Source organism: Colletotrichum lupini, chromosome 10 (assembly GCF_023278565.1).
Source record: "Colletotrichum lupini chromosome 10, complete sequence".
In the NCBI taxonomy this organism is placed as follows: Eukaryota; Fungi; Ascomycota; class Sordariomycetes; order Glomerellales; family Glomerellaceae; genus Colletotrichum; species Colletotrichum lupini.
In genome coordinates this window covers 1,620,689-1,640,648 of record NC_064673.1, presented here as the reverse complement: position 1 = coordinate 1,640,648, position 19,960 = coordinate 1,620,689, and the positions used below count along the sequence as shown (strand labels likewise).

The 19,960-nt window shown below is 37.1% G+C and overlaps 3 protein-coding genes and 1 non-coding gene across 4 annotated transcripts; 1 reads left to right on the top strand and 3 right to left on the bottom strand.

Annotated features, from left to right (window-relative positions):
- Positions 1–474: 474 nt before the first annotated feature.
- Positions 475–11,251, bottom strand: CLUP02_17670 (cytochrome P450; the record flags this gene model as incomplete). Its single annotated transcript, XM_049296578.1, has 5 exons — positions 475–532; positions 10,356–10,584; positions 10,672–10,720; positions 10,781–10,883; positions 11,109–11,251. The coding sequence occupies 5 exons, from the start codon at positions 11,249–11,251 to the stop codon at positions 475–477; spliced, it is 582 nt and encodes a 193-aa protein (XP_049137802.1).
- Positions 11,252–11,554: 303 nt separating this feature from the next.
- CLUP02_17669 (uncharacterized protein) lies at positions 11,555–11,858 on the bottom strand (the record flags this gene model as incomplete). The annotated part of the gene is made up of 2 exons (XM_049296577.1): positions 11,555–11,714; positions 11,800–11,858. The coding sequence occupies 2 exons, from the start codon at positions 11,856–11,858 to the stop codon at positions 11,555–11,557; spliced, it is 219 nt and encodes a 72-aa protein (XP_049137801.1).
- Positions 11,859–12,742: 884 nt separating this feature from the next.
- On the top strand, positions 12,743–12,823 carry CLUP02_tRNA341. The gene has a single exon. It is a non-coding gene; the product is annotated as a tRNA-Gly (tRNA).
- Positions 12,824–13,140: 317 nt separating this feature from the next.
- Positions 13,141–14,211, bottom strand: CLUP02_17668 (AMP-binding enzyme; the record flags this gene model as incomplete). Its single annotated transcript, XM_049296576.1, has 2 exons — positions 13,141–13,897; positions 14,000–14,211. 2 exons carry the CDS (start codon positions 14,209–14,211, stop codon positions 13,141–13,143), a joined length of 969 nt encoding a protein of 322 aa, XP_049137800.1.
- Positions 14,212–19,960: the final 5,749 nt, after the last annotated feature.

The window sequence follows — 19,960 nt, the reverse complement described above, 5'->3', positions numbered from 1 at the left end:
CATTTCGGTAGTAAAATCTAATCACCTCGGCTTCTTCAATCTTTAAGCTAGCGACGCCTCCGAAAGAACACACCGTTAATATCGAATAACCTCGCCGACTTGCGAATTACGTGCGCTCATCCACCCGAGATTTAACTCTAGGATAATAAGCGGAAATCCCTCTTCGACTAGTGCTATGAAGCCTGGGATTAATCGCGCTCGCGTGGCTTACAAAGCGTATAGGTCCAGACGGGTTAAATATAACGCAGGGGACGCTTATCCCTGCTAGCAATGCCGGACACGCCAAATCCCTTGCGAGCTTATAGAATCTAAGAGGGGTAAGTAGGTATTTTCGCCCAGCCCGATACAAGTCCATTATTAAAAAGAAGCTCACGACGCGCCAGATATATCCGTAAAAAGCGTAACTTATAACGTAATAAACATAAACCCCAGGCTCAATCTTCATAAATATAGCCCGGGAGCAATGAGCAGGGCTCAGTAGAGCAAGAGACAAAAGCCCCGACCGAAGTTTTTATCGAAGATAGCAGCTTCACTAACAGCCCCGTCACGTCTAATAGGATTAGTAACGATGGCCAACTCTAACTAAGTTAAACACAGAGAAATTAAAGGCAACATCCTTGTTCGGTAGATTTAAGTCTATCTTATATCGTCGAGGTTATCTACAGACCAAAAGATAGCTCAACCGAGCCCGTCAAAGTCCACTATCCTATCCCAGCTTACATCGCAGACCAGTCTGCCTATAATTATATACCTAAGGTTATAGAGACGATTTCTCTTTAAGAGGCCCTCACAATGCCGGCTCTATAGATCGCGGACCAGCTCATCCGTCCTTTCTTCGAGATTATATATATAGCGTACCCCGTGTTCGACCGAGAGAACTTCTTACGACAGTACTATTAAGGCTAGGCATCGCCTCTAGTCCTATAGGCTATATTCCTCCTTAGTTTTACGGTATGCGATAATAGTCTTATCGAGGAAGCTGGCTTTACTAATCGAGCTACGGCGAGGAGAACGCATTATCTTTGTGCCAAAGCTCTTTACGATACGGAGTACGAGAGTAATTATATAAATCTTGTGGCTATTATGCTATTTCTAGGTTTCTAGTGGGCTGGCCCGGAAGACTAAAAGGATAATTGCTACTAGGTTAATTGTGCCGCGACTATGGCTTAGTCTCTCGGTATATACAGGTCGTATATTATAACTAGCCTATTACCTTTCTCTCAATTAATAGTGGATGCTTATAATATTCAGGGTGTCACACTCGGCTTTAAGTCCACGGATACGATCATTTAGGAAGAGGATTTGGTAGGCTATCTACGTAAGTTTAATACCTATATAGGTTACTTAGTAGACTGAAGTTGATTATCGTATTCTCTTAGACCCGCGATAGACATACCTCTATAGTATTTAGCCGACTATATCGGATCCGTAATAAGGACTACGATATAGAGCCTTTAACCGAGGAGGACTTTAAGTTCGATAAGAACGGCGATAAAAGACTAATATTATTAATAAGTCTGCGATATAGGAAAGAAGCTCATAGAGGCCAACTGCTATTAGGGTCTAAAAGAGGAATTACTAAAATCTACCCTTCCCTCGAAGTATATTACTAGCGCTCTATATATACCTAAGCTGCTCCTTTATTACTTAGTCCCCCTTTTTATACCCCCTAAGCTATCCCTTAACTAACGAGGCCTAACTAGCGAGGCCTAATAGGGTGCTCCCTCCCCTAGGCTTTATCCTAAAGCCTATTTACGGTTCGTATACGTTATATTAATCCCTTACTTAAGAAGTCCTTAAATATATAATATAAGGGCGGGTATAAGCGGCACCCGTTAGCCCGAGTATAGACCCCTTACTCCGGATAATAGCCCTATAATTCTATACCTAAGTCGCTCTTACTTATAGGCCGTCTTTATAACTACTAGTACTTAGGTAGTCGTCGCCCTATTTTTATTTGCTAATATTAACCCCCTTTTAAGCTACTATAATTCCGAATTCCTTTTCTCTTTTTTTATTCGTAGTTATCCTTTTTATATATAGTTTCTTATTTTTATTAATATCTATACTACTCCCTTATTACGTAGATATTATAGCTAATAAATATTTCTTAGATCCCTATTCTTATATACTCCCCGTGCCTAAGTAAGTCTTTTTTAAAGTCGTTCCGTAGTTATTACTAACTCGTTTTAGTATAACTATAGCCCCTAATCGCGGCGTTATTATTATTAGCGGCGGAACGGTTATTAGTATTATGGGTATGCTTAGTAATAGCTACGGTAGCGGTCTATTTAAAAAGCCTAATATCCCCTTTACTTACCCTAACCTTATACGTATATTACTACTTATATACTACTTATACTAACCGTTATAAACTCTTATTAAAAAGAAGAAAAAGGCGAACGCTAAGAAGATCGGGGTTAGCTAGGTACGCCCGCTCCCCTACCCCGCTTACGTTATATATAAAGCGCTCGATTTAAAAGCCGAGTATTATAATTAGCTAGGTCGGTAATTTATAGCCCCTAGTTCGCTCTTTTATTTTATACTTTTCTAGGATTTAGTATATATTATATTAAGTACGCTGCGCAGAACTTATTTTATAAAAATACGGTAAGCGCTCAGTATTATTATTACTCCGTCGCTTCTTTTAAGTATTATATTAATAGCGTCTTAGGTCCCTAAGTCCGCGGAATTTATAATACAAACCTTTTAGAGTACCGTACTTATTTTTAATAGTAACGTTTATAATTCGGAGGTTTATTGCTCCGTTATTACTCTATTATTACTATTACTTAGGTCGCTAATATTACTCTATAGCTCTAGTAAACTTACTAAATTATTATTAGTAATGCGCAGAGGGTACTTAAGCGCGCTAGTAAAGAGGCCCGCTCGACCCCCGTTATTAATAATAACGATAATAAAATAGCTATAAGCTCCTCCCGCGTTACGTCTTTATCTCGCGACGACGTTATAATTATATTACTTCGTACTATTCGTAACGAAGTGCGCCGCTCTAATAATATTTTAGTTAGTATATAGTCGCCCCGCTTACGCTCCGTATTTATAGCTAATTATTTATAAATTCGCTAATAATAAGGAGATTATTTCTTTTATAACGACCCTTAAGATAATAGCTAGGGCGGCCTTTTTATATATAAGGGCGGTCCCTTTATAAATAAGGGCGGTGTTTCCGTGCGTTATAAGGATTAGGGAAACGGTTAGTAATTAGCGCGTTTATATTACTTAGTCGTAGCTATATAGCCCCCTTTTTTCGTCGTTAGTAGCTAGTTCGCTACGTTATTAAGCTCCTTAAGAGCTAGGGCGCACTACTTAATTAAAACTCGTTCTTTATATATACTAATTAACGCTACGTCTTCGATATGCCTAGCTAGCTTTTACGTATCTTCGTCGCTACTATATCCCTTCTACCGGATTAGGTATTATCGCCTCCTCTTCGGCCCTCTATATTATATAATATCTTTTACTTCGTAAAGTAGCTCCCCGTTTATATCCCTAATAAATAAGGGCTTCCGAAGGCCTTCCTCGCAGTATTAATACGGCTTAAATAAGGATATATAGAACATATTATATATTTTATACTACGTTAGTACGTTTAGTTAGTAAGCGACCCCCGCCGTTCTAACTATTAATTTAACTTTAAATAGGCCTAGATACTTATTAACTAACTTCTAGCTAGGACGCTACTTCTTAATATTCTTTTTTAATAATAGTACCTAGTTACCTATTTTATACAATATATCTATCCTAGCTTTATTAGTTTATTGCTTATATATCTCGCGTACTTTTTATATAAAAAGTTATAAAGCTTCTTAGTTAGCTCGTAATCGGGCCGCACGCTCCTTAGCTAAGATATTTTATATACCGTCTCGAGTCCCCGTTAAGATCGATATAAAGTACGTAAATAAGAACCCGAGTAGGGCCTTAGTAAGCACTTTACGGATTACTAAGTACTAGGCGTTATTATATATAAACTCGGCTAAGTAAAGACGCTATGCCTAATTTAATTAGTCCTAGGTATAAAAGTAGTAAAGGTACTACTCTAAGTATTAGTTTTACCGTTCTATTTAACCGTCCGTTTGCAAGTAGAACGTAGTACTAAGATACCTCTTTATTACTAAAAAGTAATAGAGATAAGTCTAAAACTTATTTATAAATAACGACCCCCTATCGGAGACGATCCCTTTAGGTATTCTAAACTTAGTAAAGATCTTTATAAATAAGAGGTTTACGAATCCCTAGGCTATAAGGGTCGTCCTCGTAATAATATAGACATTATACTTCGTAAATCGGTTTATTATAACGAGTATTACGTTATAGGGGCGCCTCCCGATTAGTATAGTTAATATAAGTAAGCTCGTAATAAAGTTTAGTAATATCTCTTACTATAGCCTAACTAGGGTAAGTAGGGGGCGTAGTAAGCTATATAGCTTATAATAACGAGGCTTCGTCCGCTAGTATATTATATAAGTATTAATATAACTTTTTATATCCCTACTTACTTTATCTTAGTAATAATAACGTTTTAGTAGCGCTATCGTCCGCTTTATATTATAATATCCCGCCGTAGGCGTATTATAATATACTTCGATAACTTCCCTCCTTAGCCCCTTATATAGTAGTACGTAGGCGCGGCCGCTATAGTATAGTAGCCCTTTAGAGTCGTATACTTAGCTCTATTATTACTTCTTCTTAGCTAAGCGAGGCCGTTAGTTCTTTTTAGTTTACTACCTATCTTTTATAAAAACGTCTTTTTATTAAGTAGCCCGTAGTTAACTTATTATTAATAACCCCTCTTTATTAAATACTATTTTAAATACTCTTATTATATTAAAGTTTTATAGAACGAGTAGCTTACGATTTATAGTTCTAGTAATAGGCTTAAGTAGCTCTCTAAATACTATGCTATAATTCTAATACCCTAGGCTCGTAGCCCCGTTATACCTCTCGAGGTGCTCCTTAGAGTTCTCTCGAGCTAGAGCTCTTAACCTCCTTCGCTTACTTCTCTATATTATTACTAATTCCGCTTTTAGAATACTTATTATCCTTTTTATTTAGGAGCTGCTCCCGTAGCTCGTCCTTATATACTTTATTACTACGACTCTAAGGGGCTTTTATATATTTTTAGCGTTATAAAGGTTTTCTTTTATTTTTAATAGTAGCTCCTCCGCTCCGCTATCGTTACTATTTTTACCGTAGTTAGGTTTTTATAATAGTCTATCCGCTAGGTTTTTTATACCTAGTTTAAACCTAATCTCGATATTAAACGCTACGAGTTTATCTAGCTAGCGTAGCTATTTCCCGTTTAGTCTTTTTTTTATATTTAGGAACTATAGGTTAAAATAATCTATAAATACTACGACCTAATCTTAGCTATAAGCGAGGTAATATCGTTAGTTCCTTAGTACGTTTATAATAGCTAGTAGCTCTGCGTCTTTTATATTATAGCAGCTCTCCGTATCCGTTAATTTCCTTAACCTATAAGTAATTAGGTACTAATTACCTTTAAATAATTACGTAATTACTAAGCCAATAGCTCGAGCCGAAGCGTTTATTTATAACCGTATAAGTAGGGTAGGGTCGAAATATCGTAGTATTAGCGCGTTAGTAAATACTATTAATAGCTTTTTAAACGACTTTATAGCTAGTATTAGTAGCTCTAATTATCCCGGTTTTGCCTTTTTTAGTAAGTCTATTAGAAGTACTATTATCTTAGCGTAGTTATTAATAAATCTATAGTAGAACCCCGTAAATCTAAGGAACGTCTATATATTTTTAACGCTCTTCGGAAGTAGCTAATTTATTATAGTTTTAGTACGCGCGGGTTTTATTTCTATACTTTTGTTAAATACGATATACCCTAAGAATCCTATACGCGATATATAGAACTCGTATTTATTATTATTTAAATATAAGTTCTATTACCGTAGTCTCTATAATATACTACGTACGTGCTCTTTATACGCTACGTAGTCGTTACTATATATTAGGATATTATCTAGGTATATAATATAGATAGTATTAACTAGGCCGCTCAGAACGTTATTAATATGCGCTTAGAAAGTCGCGGGCGCGTTAGTTAGCCCGAAAGGTATAACTAAGTACTCGAACTACCCGTATTTAGTACGAAAAGCCGTCTTTTACTTATTACCCTCGGCTATACGTATACGGTAGTACGCGTTCTTAAGGTCTAGTTTCGTAAAAATAGAAGTATTAAATAGTCTATTTAATATCTCTTTAATTAGCGGTAGCGGCGTTCTGTTTTTTTATATAATTTTATTAATCGCTCTATAGTTAACGTAAAGTCGTAGCTCTCCTCCTTTTTTAGGTATAAAGAGGATAGGTGCTCTTACTAGGCTTATAGAGGGGCGTATTTAGCCCCTAGCCTCTGTTTTTATTAAATAGTTACGTAGGATCTCGAGCTTATAGTTCGATAGTAGGTAAATAGGTCCTTAGGGGATAGGCGCTACGTTATTTAGTTTAATATAGTAGTCGTACGGTGCTCTATTTAGTAGTAAAATAGCCTTCTTTTTTAAGAATAAGTTATTAAAGTCTTAATAACATAGCTTTTAGTTCTTAGCTACGCTCGCTAGTACTACGTCGCTATTTATAGCTAGGTTAATTACGATATGCGCGAGTATTACTAAAACTAAGTCGTTTAGTAGCCCCTTTTTTAAGGCGTCTAAGCGGATATATCGTTCGTAAATTAGATACCGCTATTTTTTTTATTTTTAACTAATTAGCGGGTTAATATCCTCTAGCTAAGGGAAACCGAGGATAAGTATAAGTACTATAATATTAGCTATTACGAAGCAATATAGCTATATCTCTATTACGTAGTCGCTATTAGTAATTCGAAGCTATAAGTAGTAGCTTCTTAGCGTTTCTATCTATTTACCCTCGATGTTTACTAGCTATAGCGATAAGTAAATTCGTAGATTAGCGTTAAAGCTATTAAGTAGCCTAATACTAACTATGTTCCCTTTTACTCCTAAATCGATAAGGGCGCTTAGCTTTTCTTATATATAGTTTAGGTATATATAGGTCGGGACGTCTAAGCGCCGCCCTTATTAATCACTAGTTACTCTTTTTATTAAAATAGTATTCGAGCTCGTTACTAGTCCGCGCTACTTAGTTAGGGCGAGGTCTAATTAATAACTAGCGGCCTTATACCCCTTTTAGTTATATTTATAGTATATAACGCTCGGGTAACTATTAGTAAGGTGCCTAGTTTTACCGTAGTTATAGTATTACTAATACTACTCCCGTGGTTACGGGTAATCCTTTATAATATAGCTAGTCTTTTTATAATTATAATACGTAGTATCCTTACTAAGCGAGTTACGGTATGTTCTTTACGTATTTAACTTATTAACGCCCCGGTGTTTTTCTATTAGCTCGTTCGAGTTTAAGTTAGAATATTACCTAGGGGACGTTCGTAGGCTCCTTACTAATAGTAAGGATTATTTAATACGTCTTATTAGTAATACTAACTATAGGCAAGTCTATAGAAGTTCTATTTATAATACTATTACGAGGCGTAGTTCGGGCCGTAGCTTACTTATTAGCGTAGAGATCCTCTATTTCTTTATTAAGATATATTCTAATTCTATCTCGAGCTTATTAATACGGCTAATAAACTCGTCGACTTTTTTTTTTTAGCCTTATAAGGCACTATTTAGTTATATACTCGCTACTATTCCTTAGTTAGTAGGATCGGATAGGTTATTTTATAAAAAGGTCTTTAGTTCCTCTTATATAACCTAGTTTATTATAAAACCGGGGGTCCTTTAGTAGTCGAAAATATAGTATATTTAGGAGGTTTTTATACTACTATTTAGGTAGCTAACTATATACGCTACTTTATTGCGGTCTGTTTTTATTTATTAAGCCTATAGGTCGAAGCGATAGTAATAGTTAAAGAGGAAGTTTTATAAATCCTATGCCGATTTACTAATATATAATAAGTTAGGGAGGGATAGCGGTCTAAATATAAACGTTCTACTTATAGCGCTTACTTAAGTTAAAAGGGAGCTAGTAAATAGGGGCTTAGGTAGTACGAACTCGTCGCTTTATTATTGCTCGAGCGGCGCTTTAAGTACGGCTTTGCTTATTAAACTATCCTTAGTCTAGGGGTTTACGTTTTTATTTATATTAAAGCTAACGTCCGAGGCTACTATAACTAAGACTATAACTTTTAGCACGGGGGCCGGGCTATTTAAAGAGCTCTATAAGCGTTCTAAATTTACTCGTTTTTTATATAAGCGGTCTTTATATATTACGATAAGGATTTCTTTTTTTAATTATCGTTCTTATTTTTATAGTTTTATTAGCCTATCGCTTATCGTTCGGTTTAGGTATTAGCGAGTAAGGGTAGGAGGTTCGCTATTTTATTTAAAATTCGTTAATACTCCTAGTAATATAGTCTTTTTACGTTACTATTACGTTAATAATCCTACTACGCTTCGTTCTTATATTATTTACTAAGAAAGAGGTAACTCTAGGGGGTCCAATAGAAAAGAGTCGTCTTTTTTTTATTATCGTAGCGCCGACTACGCTCTCTTACTACGTCTCGTTCTTATTAATATTTTAAGCTTCTAGCCTAGTCCCCTTCGTAAGTAGAGATTTTAGACTATTAATAAGTCTACGATATAGGGAAGAAGCTCATAGAGGCTAACTACTATTAGGGTCTAAAAGAGGAATTATTAAAATCTACCCTTCTCTCGAGGTATACTACTAGCGCTCTATATATACCTAAGCTGCTCCTTTATTACTTAGTCCCCCTCTTTATACCCCCTAAGCTATCCCTTAACTAACGAGGCCTAACCGGCGAGGCTTAATAAATACCCGCTTAGTATAAATACTACGTAGTATATGTTATAGAGATAGCGAAACTAACTACGATATGTGAGCGTCTGCCCTTAAGTCTAGACTAATGACCTCTTAACCTATTCCGGTACAAACCTAATACATACCTTTATAGTGGGGGATATAATAGTCGCTAAGTTCAGCCCACGTCGTGCTATAATTAAGAAGTACGAAGCTAAGTTGCTAAAAAAAGAGCTCTGCCGATAGAATTTAAGTCTGCCGGCGTACCTAAGTCTAGCGCCGCTCGATAGCTCGCTCGGCGCTTTATTCTGGGCTAGTATAGTTTAGTTCACTTATTAGTAAATGCTCTGAACTTATTTTAAAATCGAAATCCTGGGTTAACGCTCTATAGATACTACTATATCCTCCTGTTTAGACCGAAGGCTATCGATAACCTCACGCCGGTAGAGTTAGAAAGAGATAAGCAAGCTCGCATAGTAGCGGACGCTATTACTCGTAATGCAGAAGACCTACTCGCTACTAAGAATATTAGATCCGCACAGATATATCTATAAGAACTCCTTAAATAAGGCTTAAAATGCCGACTTCTGACAGTATCCAGTGTCCCGACATTATTTAGCGCTCTTTCTATCTATACTATCGTTATTTGCTATAAAGACCTAATCCGCTAGCAACTGGCCGAAAACAAATTACGGTAATGCTTGCTAGCGTTAAGTCAACTGTTAAAGTCCTGGCCTGTTAGGTTATGGATCTTAAAATCGTTCGTCAGTCTGATAAGGAGACTTGCCGGTCAGGGGTCCATCGTTAACGTAATATCTAATATCGTAAGTACTCTCGATTTTTCCTCGGCACTACGCCATTCTATAGCGTGTAAGTCCTAACGGGAGTCGAAGCATAGCCCAAACTACCGAACATTTGCCCCGCAGTACGCGGGCGAAGAAGGCAATCTAGCTATATTAAGTTCGTTCCGTAGTAGTAACGGAGTCTTAGATTCTGCAGGCCTCAATCCATCCCAGCCCGAGGCACCATCAAGAACTAAGAGCTCTCATCAGGCAACTAATCAGATATTTTATAACACTTTCTGGGCGGACTACCTAGATAACACTTTTAATATTAATCTTCTCATACACTCTCATTCGGGCTTTCCTAGCAATCCTTCCGGGCAGCAATAAAAGGTTATTGATTAGATAATTAAGTTAAAGAGAATCCACTAGAAATTCTGGAGTACTACCAGACGACAGTTTATTATTAAGATCAAGCACAAGAAGTAAAGTATAATCATCCGTGTCCGTGCATTAGACGAGCCAATGCTCCCTAGTTTAGTTTAGTAAAAATCCACGCTTAACTATATTTGGGTTCCATCAAAGGGTGTTCCTTTTATATACAAGTTCATATCTTGCTATATCGAAATCGAAATAAAAGAAAAACTGCTGGGTCGGTTTATGTCCTTATACTGGGCAATTATATACTCTTAACGAACGGCGCTCTACATTAGTTAAACGTAGCACTGAGTAGGTCGTCTGATCTGGGCATCTGTCGACCCATATGTGCTCAGGCGACTCTCAAGCTCAGGGAACTCGAAGCTGAGAAGAAGCATGCTTATCATAAACTTCATTTCCAATAACGCAATTTTCCTTCCGAAACAACCTCTCGCACCAGTCGAGAACGGCAAGGATGGGCCCGCAATAGCGTTAAATGTGCCATCGGAGCGCATCCATCTTTCCGGCACAAACTGATCTAGGGGTGCCAAGTTAGTATCCCAGCGTTTGGATTTTCGCTCACTGCCGTACTCTATATAGTATTCCTATAAATAGGAGGGTCCACCCGTAACTAGGAGAACGGGGGTCCCAGCCGGGATGTTGACTCCTAGGATCTAGCACCCAGTGATCGTCTCTCTAAAAGCCACAGGGCCAGGATACGATACACGGAGGACCTCGGCAATGAACGCATCCAAGTATAGCACATCTGTTAAAGCGATATCAGAAGTAGTTAGGAGTCCAGGTTTATCGAGCCCGAAAGCGTCAACGAGGGCGCTCCTCAAACGTGCTTATACAGCCTAGTTATCTGCCAGGTGCTTCAACGCCCATCCGAGCCCAGCACTTGTTATCTCATGGCCAAAGATGAGGAACTGGAATAACTCGTCCCTTATCTAGCCTTGAGTTAAGGGGTCGATATAGAACATCGAGTTTCTTTTCAAGACTTCCTATAAGCCACATCTCGGATGTCTCTAGTCTCCATTTTGACTCTAAATGCGAACAAACGCAGCATTGATCTCATAGTTAAGGATATTTGTGACGGCAGCCTGGGCACGGCGAAAGTATAAGAGCTGACCAATAACCCACTTCGACAAGCGCACACTAATGCTCGTCGTCACCCAGTTAAGACATTGGAGCAAAATTTCCATTGAGTGAACCAACAGCGGTCCATCCCTACATAGTCCAAGATCTCCTTTATTTAGTGATTGCGCTTTAGGGTTTACTTTTTATATCTCTTGTTAGAGCATGCTAAGGTCTAAGCCCAATAAGATTGCGCCAATGGCGTCTAGAGCGGTTAATTTAAGGTCATCTATAGCTCTAAACGGTTATTAGTTATTAGCCTTGGACCTGAGCTTCCACAAGTCGATGAGTCGTGATATAGACTCATAGAACCTAGGAGCAGCGACCTCATAGAGGAACTGCGATAAAAAAACAACGCCCCATAAGCGTCGTTAAGACTTCAACTTGTCATTTGTCTTCATACTAAACGTTGCGTTCGGCATGATAAAGCCAAACATGTCGTAGATGAGCGATGCCCTATCCATCTCACCCAGTTTCCTCATAGCAATTTCCTCGATTTCTAGTAAGTCGGCCAGAATCACAGTGGGTCTCCTAAGGGAGAAGGTCGGGAGGAATATCTATACGATCGGTGACTTAAGATCGAGTGATTCCCAAGAAAACCAGCTAAATACTTCACCGCTCAGGAGCCAGTAAGTGCCGAGGGGGGCGAGGTATCCCGCTAGCATCCATCGCCATCTCCGTTTATAAAGGATGCCCGGGATTAGGGGCAGAACCGTCAGGTGGATGATAAAAAGGTAGAATAAGAGTAAGACACCGACAACCAATACCAAGGTTATCTTCTAGATGTCGATAATAGGGGTCAAGCCCCAGAATGCTCCACTACCGGGCATTTTTAGAGGATGGAGATGCTAGTATCAAACATAGTAAAGTTAGAAGAAAAATGGGTGTACGACCACCTGAAATAGAAATACGGATTTCCAGGTTAACAATGTCCAACTGACTTGCTACAGACAATCACAAAGGAGCAAATTGTCAGTAGCGTCCTCGGCAAAGGCCCCAAATTATAACTAGGCAACAGCAAACTCAATAGAGGGGCTCTTTAGCGGCTGCGCGGTGAGATATCGATACTATCAACATCATAAGCGCTTGTCTTAGAGTGACAGCACGTAGGCTAAACGAGGATTGTTTCATTAGTTAGTTTTGCCCAGCGATTGGCTAACACGGACTTTGATACTCAATATAGCAAGCTGATATTTAGTCAACGCGCCTAAGTTATGCAGCTTGCATCCTACGCCGTAAGACGGGGTCTAGATTCGAATCCTTATCAGCAACTTTCACAAGATTACCGTCCGCGTGCCGAACTACACATAGGATAACCGCGGTAGTGCCCCCGCAATCTCATTCCCGCCATCCGGATTATATAAGACCGATAGTCGGAAAGGAATTTAGCTTTTTTAGTATTCTTACCTTATCTCCTCTGCCCACCTCAACTATGTCGCAAAATCGAGAGGCGCTCTAGGATTAAGAGCACGATAATTAGCAGCACCGCAACACCACAACCCATCAGCCCTAGGCCCTCTCACGATCTCTATCCACAACTCCACATGAGTTCATTATCAGCGTCGATGGTTTAGTAATAAAATTCTCCGTTGCCATCAAGCAGCGTCGGGGAGCCGGGGGTTCGATTCCCCCTCGACGCAATCTTTTACATTCTACAGCGCATTAGAGGGATCCTTAACTCTTTTACATTTTGTTACAATTGCTATCAAAATTTCGATATTACAAAGGCTTTAAACAAAATAGTTTCGTAACTTCAAAGTCTTGCTACAGAGTCCTTAGTCAACATATGCTTTTAGACCTTTCCTAACCCTGTACGAGGAAAGCTCCCGACAAAGACAGTCTCTCTCGGAATCTTAAACCGAGCAATTAGTAACTAACAATAGCTAACCAAATCCCCGTAAGTTAGCTAAGAGTTTAGCGCTATAATAACATAGGCACGCCCGGCTTCGCCCCAGAGCTAATCGGAAACGCCCACAACTATAACATCTAATACCCCGGGATGCTCAGCCAGTACAGCCTCAACTTCGGCGGGATACACATTCTCTCCCCCAGATATGAACATGTTCTTGCGCCTATCGATAAGAAAAATATAGCCCCCCTCGTCGACCCGCCCGATATCCCCAGTCCGAAACCAGCCGTCTTCAGTAAAAGCAACCATATTATCGTCTAGTCGATTCCAATAGCCCGGCGTGACGCTCGGGCCTGAGACTAATATCTCACCAGGCTCACCAACGGGAACTTCCTGGTCACCTCCGTCCACAACTCGGACCGCCGTCAACGGGCCCGGAAGACCCACTAAACCGGCCTTACTACTAATAAGCTCTGCTAACAGCGGCATTCCAGAGCACGTCCCCATTTCAGTCGATCCATAGCCATCCACCATTCGGACCCCACGACCCAGCCACCACTTAATCCTAGCTAGAGGGTTAGGCGCACCACCAGTAAAGAGGGCTTTCAAGGCTGACCATGCTGATAGGGTGAAATTTGATACGCCGGCAAGAGCCTCGGCCATCTGAGGCACACAAAAGTAGTGAGTAACGCCGAGTCCGGCATCGCTCAGGCGGACATTAGTTATTTCCGGTTGAAATTTGGAAAAGACGATAAAGGTGCCACCTCTCATAAGCGAGGGCCATATCTGGGCGACGAGCCCCATAAAGTAGAACATAGGACCGTCGCACAAGAAGACGCTCCCCGTATCGACTTCTATCAAAATGCTAAAATTGAATGTCGTTACCAAGATACTCTAACCGGTCAACATAACCCCCTTGGGCGCCCCAGAGGTTCCGGATGTGTAAAGAATAATACACGTCTCGTACAAAGGCCGCGCTTCCAGCCGAGGGCCAGGCTCTGCGGCATCCACGCTCGCACAGAATGTCAAAAACCCAATGTAGCGACAGCCAAGAGGCAGTTCCGGTAGATCGTCGTGATCTGTAAAGAGAATGGTCGGGGTGCAGTCGGCCAACAGCTTCGCGAGCTCGGGCCGGGCGAGGCGCCAATTCAGCGGGACATGGATTGCGCCCAGCCTCATCAGTGCTTGTTGCAGAATGATCTGATGGACATTATTGACCGATACGGTCGCCACTCTATCACCGATCTAGACCCCATGCTGGGATAGGACCGCGGTTGCGCGTTGGATATCGGCGTTGAGTTCTGCATACGTCCACCGGCAGTTGGTTGCGAGGTCGATACAGGCCAGACCGTTCGGCCGTAAGCGTGCATGCAGTTACACTAGGTCTGGGGCGTGGAATTCCATTAGGGCGCTAACGTCTCTATATCAAAAGCTTAAAAGTCTAGAAGAGGTTAAATAATTAGAATGGGGTATGTTATACGGCGTTGGGCTCTTATTAACGAACCGTAGCCTCGGTATAGATATCTTCAGCGAGGATTGCAATATGACTTCTAAGAGGGAGTCGCCGCGAATGAACGTCACTTCGTTAACAACCCCTACCGTATATAATAGTATCGGATTAGAAGTCTAATTCGACCGCGGCATACAGCCGACTGCGCAGGGGCTAATTAGGGGCCCTATTTACGATTATCGTAGCTAGCCTAACCTACGGTTAGAACCTCCTTTTTATACCTACTACGTAAATATTTATATAATTTAATTAATCTCTTTATTAACTACGGTTCGAACTAACTACCTTATAATAGGGATACTAATACTAATTAATAATTAAATTCTATTATTATAAATTAGTAAGGTATTTCGCTATATAAAAGAGACGACCTCTTAATATTATACGGGATAAGAGATTTATACTAATTAACCTTACGGAAGTAGATAAAAAAGGAGGCGATTTTTAAATACTATACGGAATTAAGTAATCGTAGCCCTTTATTACTTACGAGAGGTCGACGTTTATTATATTAAACTATATTAATTAACGGAACTACTTAAGTAACTAGCTTTTTATCGTCGCCCCGAGTAGCTTTTTTATTAAATAACTTTTCTATAGCTGGCCTGCGATTAGAAATTAACTAGTTAAATTAGTAAAAAGAAATACCTACGTAACGAACGAGCTTAATAATATAATATAAAAAAGCACTGCGTAATTCTAGCACGTATAGCTTTAACGAGGTAATGCGGGATATTCTTATAAAGAATATAAAAAGTGAATATTCATATAGAAGCAAGAATATATGAATATAGGGGATATAAGCGTATATAAAAGAGGTTTTTGTAGTAAAGAGAGTAATATAGTTGAATTACTATATGAGAAGTTGCTTGCTTAACGAAAGGTCTAGGTAGGCAAATACACGCCTATACATAGGCATAAAAACCTCCTACTAGAATATTCCATTGCTTATTAATTATGATATAATTAATAAGCGTATACGTAAGTGAATGCGTAATCGTAGTACGTAATTCCGCCTCGAGTAAATTCCAGATTATTCAGTTACCTTCCAGTACTTTCCATTGCTCACGTAAGCTTATATAAGCAGTATTGCTTACATAGTCAATACCTATAATAATCTACAGAAATCGTAGATTAATATGGTATATAGGTTGCTTACGTAATATTCATAATAAGGCGAATAATAAGGTAAACAAAGTTACCTTCGTAACATAAGGTCTTATAAAAAACCCTAATAATGTTTTACGATTATTACGAAAAAGTCGGAATTAGGGAACACTAGTACTATTTAATAATTAATATCGTATTTATAAGCAAAGCCTCTAATTATTATTACGAAGCGGTGCGTAATCTTAATTAAAACGACTTTTTTAGTATAATTAACGTAATTCGAAGCCGCTTCGAGACTTATAATAAGAACCTAAAGCTCCTATTTAAACTATAAGTAATTTTTTTTATATTTATAACTAGGATAATAGAGGGTAAATTGCGAATAGAGATTTTTAAAGAGCTTATCGATCGAATCAATAAGCTAGTAAAAACCTAGCTAAATAAGGGGATAAATAAGTAGAAAGTTAGATATTTTTATACCGCAGTCTAGCGTATATTAAAAGTAAAAATAACCCTATATTAGTTACCTAAAGACTACGAGACGCTCTACTCGAGGCTAAGATCTAGCTTTAATATTAAAGTAAGAATACCGTACTAAACCTACCTCTAGGCATACGACGGCCCTTATTAATAATATTAGGTTAATTAAATGTATAATAGGAAAAGAAAAGAGGCTAAATACGGTAATTACTAGTAAGGAGGCTTAGATTTATTAAATAGGTAGAGATTTAACTTATAAATAGGGTAACGGGAGAGGTAATACTATATTTATAAAAAAAATAGATATTAGTTAAGTAACTACTCTAAGAAAGAGCATACTAAATCGTACGAATAGTATAAAAAGTCGAGGGTAGTAAATAGTAAGACTAGCCCTCGTCGGTTTAACTAATTCCTTATTATATATAAGAGCAGATCCGGGGGCATAGAACTTAGTAATAGTAATTAAAATAGCGGCCTAAAGTATATACCCCTTATAAAAGATTCGGAAAATAAAGAAGATCTTACCCCCTATACTAACGAATTAAATTATAACGAAATCGACGATATTAACTAGTCTTTTTTTACCCCGTTAGCCTATAGAGGATATACGAGGCTAAACGAATAGAGGGTAATAAAAGCTCTTAATAAGTAGGTTTTTATTTATAAATAGTAAGGGAAGGTCCCTTAGACGACGAATACGGAAATAGCTAAAAAGGCGAATTTAATAGGGCCGAAGCCTATTTTCTTAACAATTAAAGAGAAGACGCTATCTCTCTTAATATCTAAAAAAAAAGAATATAGTACTAAGTAAATCTAGGGATAACTAGAGGGGTCCTTTTTATATTACTTAGATCCCTTAAATACTAAGCTTATATAAGTATTTTATACGAGCGAAAAGTACGGCTTAGATAATTTTTATAAGATTATTTTAAATACTGAAGTATTATAATAGTTAACTAAAACAAAAGGGTAATTCTAGGCGCTATAAAAGATCGTATTAGTAATACTTAATACGTTAACGGCGGGTATTACGAGGATTAGTTTTAGCTTAAGTAAGGAAATCGTCGCCTTAGGTATAGTAAAAATAGAGACGTACTTCGGAACGATAATTTTCTATATTTTACTTATTAATACCCTATTTCTCTTATATTTAAAAAATATAGATCGACTAGGTATTATATTCGATAATACGAAGAATAGAATCTCTAGTAGTAAGTATTTGAAAATAGTCGAACGATAATAGGGGTATACGTTTATAAAGTTTATTAATAATACGAAGTTAATTAATTACTTAACGGAAAGTAAACTTAGAAAACTATACTAGAGATTTAAGTACCCGTCGGTTACGAGGCTATATAACTTCCTAAAGTAATTAAGTAATAATAATATTAAAATAGGGGCGCTAAAGTAGTTAATAAAAGTATATTATTAATACTAAATAAATACGCAGAGCCTACGTAAATTTAAGTTTAAATTACGTAATAAGCTTAACTTTAACTAGGAAATCGTTATCGATATTTTCTATTTAAATAGTCGGCTAGTACTATATATAATTAACGTAGCTATATTTTTCTAAATAGGGCAATTCCTCTAGGATCTATAAGTAAAAATAATATAGGTAGCTTTACGAAAAAGCTAGATCGATATATACTAAGGACCGCTAAATAATATTAAAACCGACGCTAGTACTAGCTTTAAGTCGGCAGAATTTAAGAATAATACGACGGCTTATAGTATATAGCTAAAAGTCGTACTTATTAAAGCGCACTATAATATTAAAAAGGTAAAAAGGGCACACTAGTAATTAAAAAGGGCGTTAAGAATTATTAAAAAGGAAAATCCGGACTCTACTAACGACGAATACTTTTAAATAATACTTAAATACTATAATAATACTATAGGGCCTAACGGATTTATACTAACGCTATTAGTATTTAGAGCATATTTAAGAACGACTTTAGCCTCGCTACCGTTACTAAGTATAAGCTAACGAGCCTAAGTAATTAAAAAAGTAATATAAGCACTGCGCGAAGTAAGTATAAAAAAGTAAGTTAACGAAGTAATTACTACGCGCAATAGGCCTAATATAAGGGATAATCTAGATATATTACTAAATTCGGATATACGAGTATAGCGCAAAATTACTTAATAATAGGCTAGGCTATATAAGTTAATTTCCGTTAACGAGCGCTCTTATATAATTACGAGAGATTATAATTAGTTACTCAATATATTAATTATAGTAGTTAGACCGTATTATATAGATCTTAACGAGGTAATTTTTAACTTATAAAAGAAAAAAGAGCTAGGGGAAACTATATAACCCGTAGTAAAAGTATAAAAGATTATCCTTAATAAAATCGTCGTAGTAGTACTAATAAATAACGAAGAAGAGGAAATTACTAAAAGGGTATTAATACTACTAATAAAACGTTACGGAAGACTACGATAGTAAGCCCTAACGTAATAATTTATTACTAACAACGAGGTAATTAATACTTTTTATATAGTAAAAGAGAAAGCTAATTTCGAGCTAGTAATTAAACTACGTAAAAAAGGCGTAATTATAACTACTAAAAAGCCGTATAAGGGATTAGATCTTATTAAAATAAATACTCTTCGCAATTAAGGGGTCTATCGATTTATCTTATATAACTTAGAAAAATATATAAACCTCTATATATTTAAATTATAAATAGTTCGTAAAATTAAAAAAAAAGGAATACCCTAGCTATATAAGAAGTTTAAATACGTAATTTAGGGGTACGGCGACGTTAAAAAGGCGACGCTACTTATATAATCGCTTACTATATAGCGCTATAACTAACGATTAATAATAGTATTAATAGCATCGCTATAGAAGAAGGGATATAAGATTTAGAGCCGTGATATTACTTAGGCCTATACTTAATTAGCTATAGGGCTTATAAGGAAAATCCTAGCCTATTTACTAAAGGAAATAGTTAGTAAGTACTTAGAAAGTACGATTATTGAAGTATTTAAACTACTATATAGGCTCGCAAAATCGGGCACTTATTAGTAAGCTATTTACTACGATTTTTATATTAATTAACTATTAATAATTACCTCTACGTACGACCCGTACTTACTAATCGTAGAGTACGAAGGTACCTAATTTAAAATTATTAAAATATAGATTAATAATATATTAAGCCTATTTAATATTAACTTTATAAAAAAAGATGATAAAGAGCTTTAAAAAGCGGGCTTCGTAGCGAAGCTAAAAGAGGTTTTTATAATAAATACCCCCCTAGTATTTAACGGCGGGATTTTTATAATTAAAAGGGAAACTATCGTTTTTTAATAAAAGGGGTAGGGTAAGAAGATTAACCTCGTCGATTTAAATATAACTAATATTAAAAAGTAGTATAAGGCTAAGCTCGCGCGAGGGGTATATATTATGAGTATTTATTAATTTAAAATAACTTTTAACTACGCTAGGGTAGCGCAAGCTATAAATCTAACTAAATAAAATATTAAAGTATTTAATAAGTAGCTTAAGTAGTAATAAACGAATCTCGATCGAGGTCTTATTTACTACTTAATTAACTTTATAACTAATAAGCTCTACGTCTTCGTTAATAGGTCATTTACGAATAATAACGACCTTACTTTATAATTAAAGTATATTATTATCTAAGTTAACGAGAGTATAAATAAGAGCGAATTTACTATATACGGTAATATAATCTATTACTCGTTAATTAAAAATAAGTAAATAACGAGAAGTATCCTAGCGTCGGAGGTTTATAATATAATTAATAGCGTTAACCTCTCTTATACAATTTTAATAACGCTAAAAGAAAT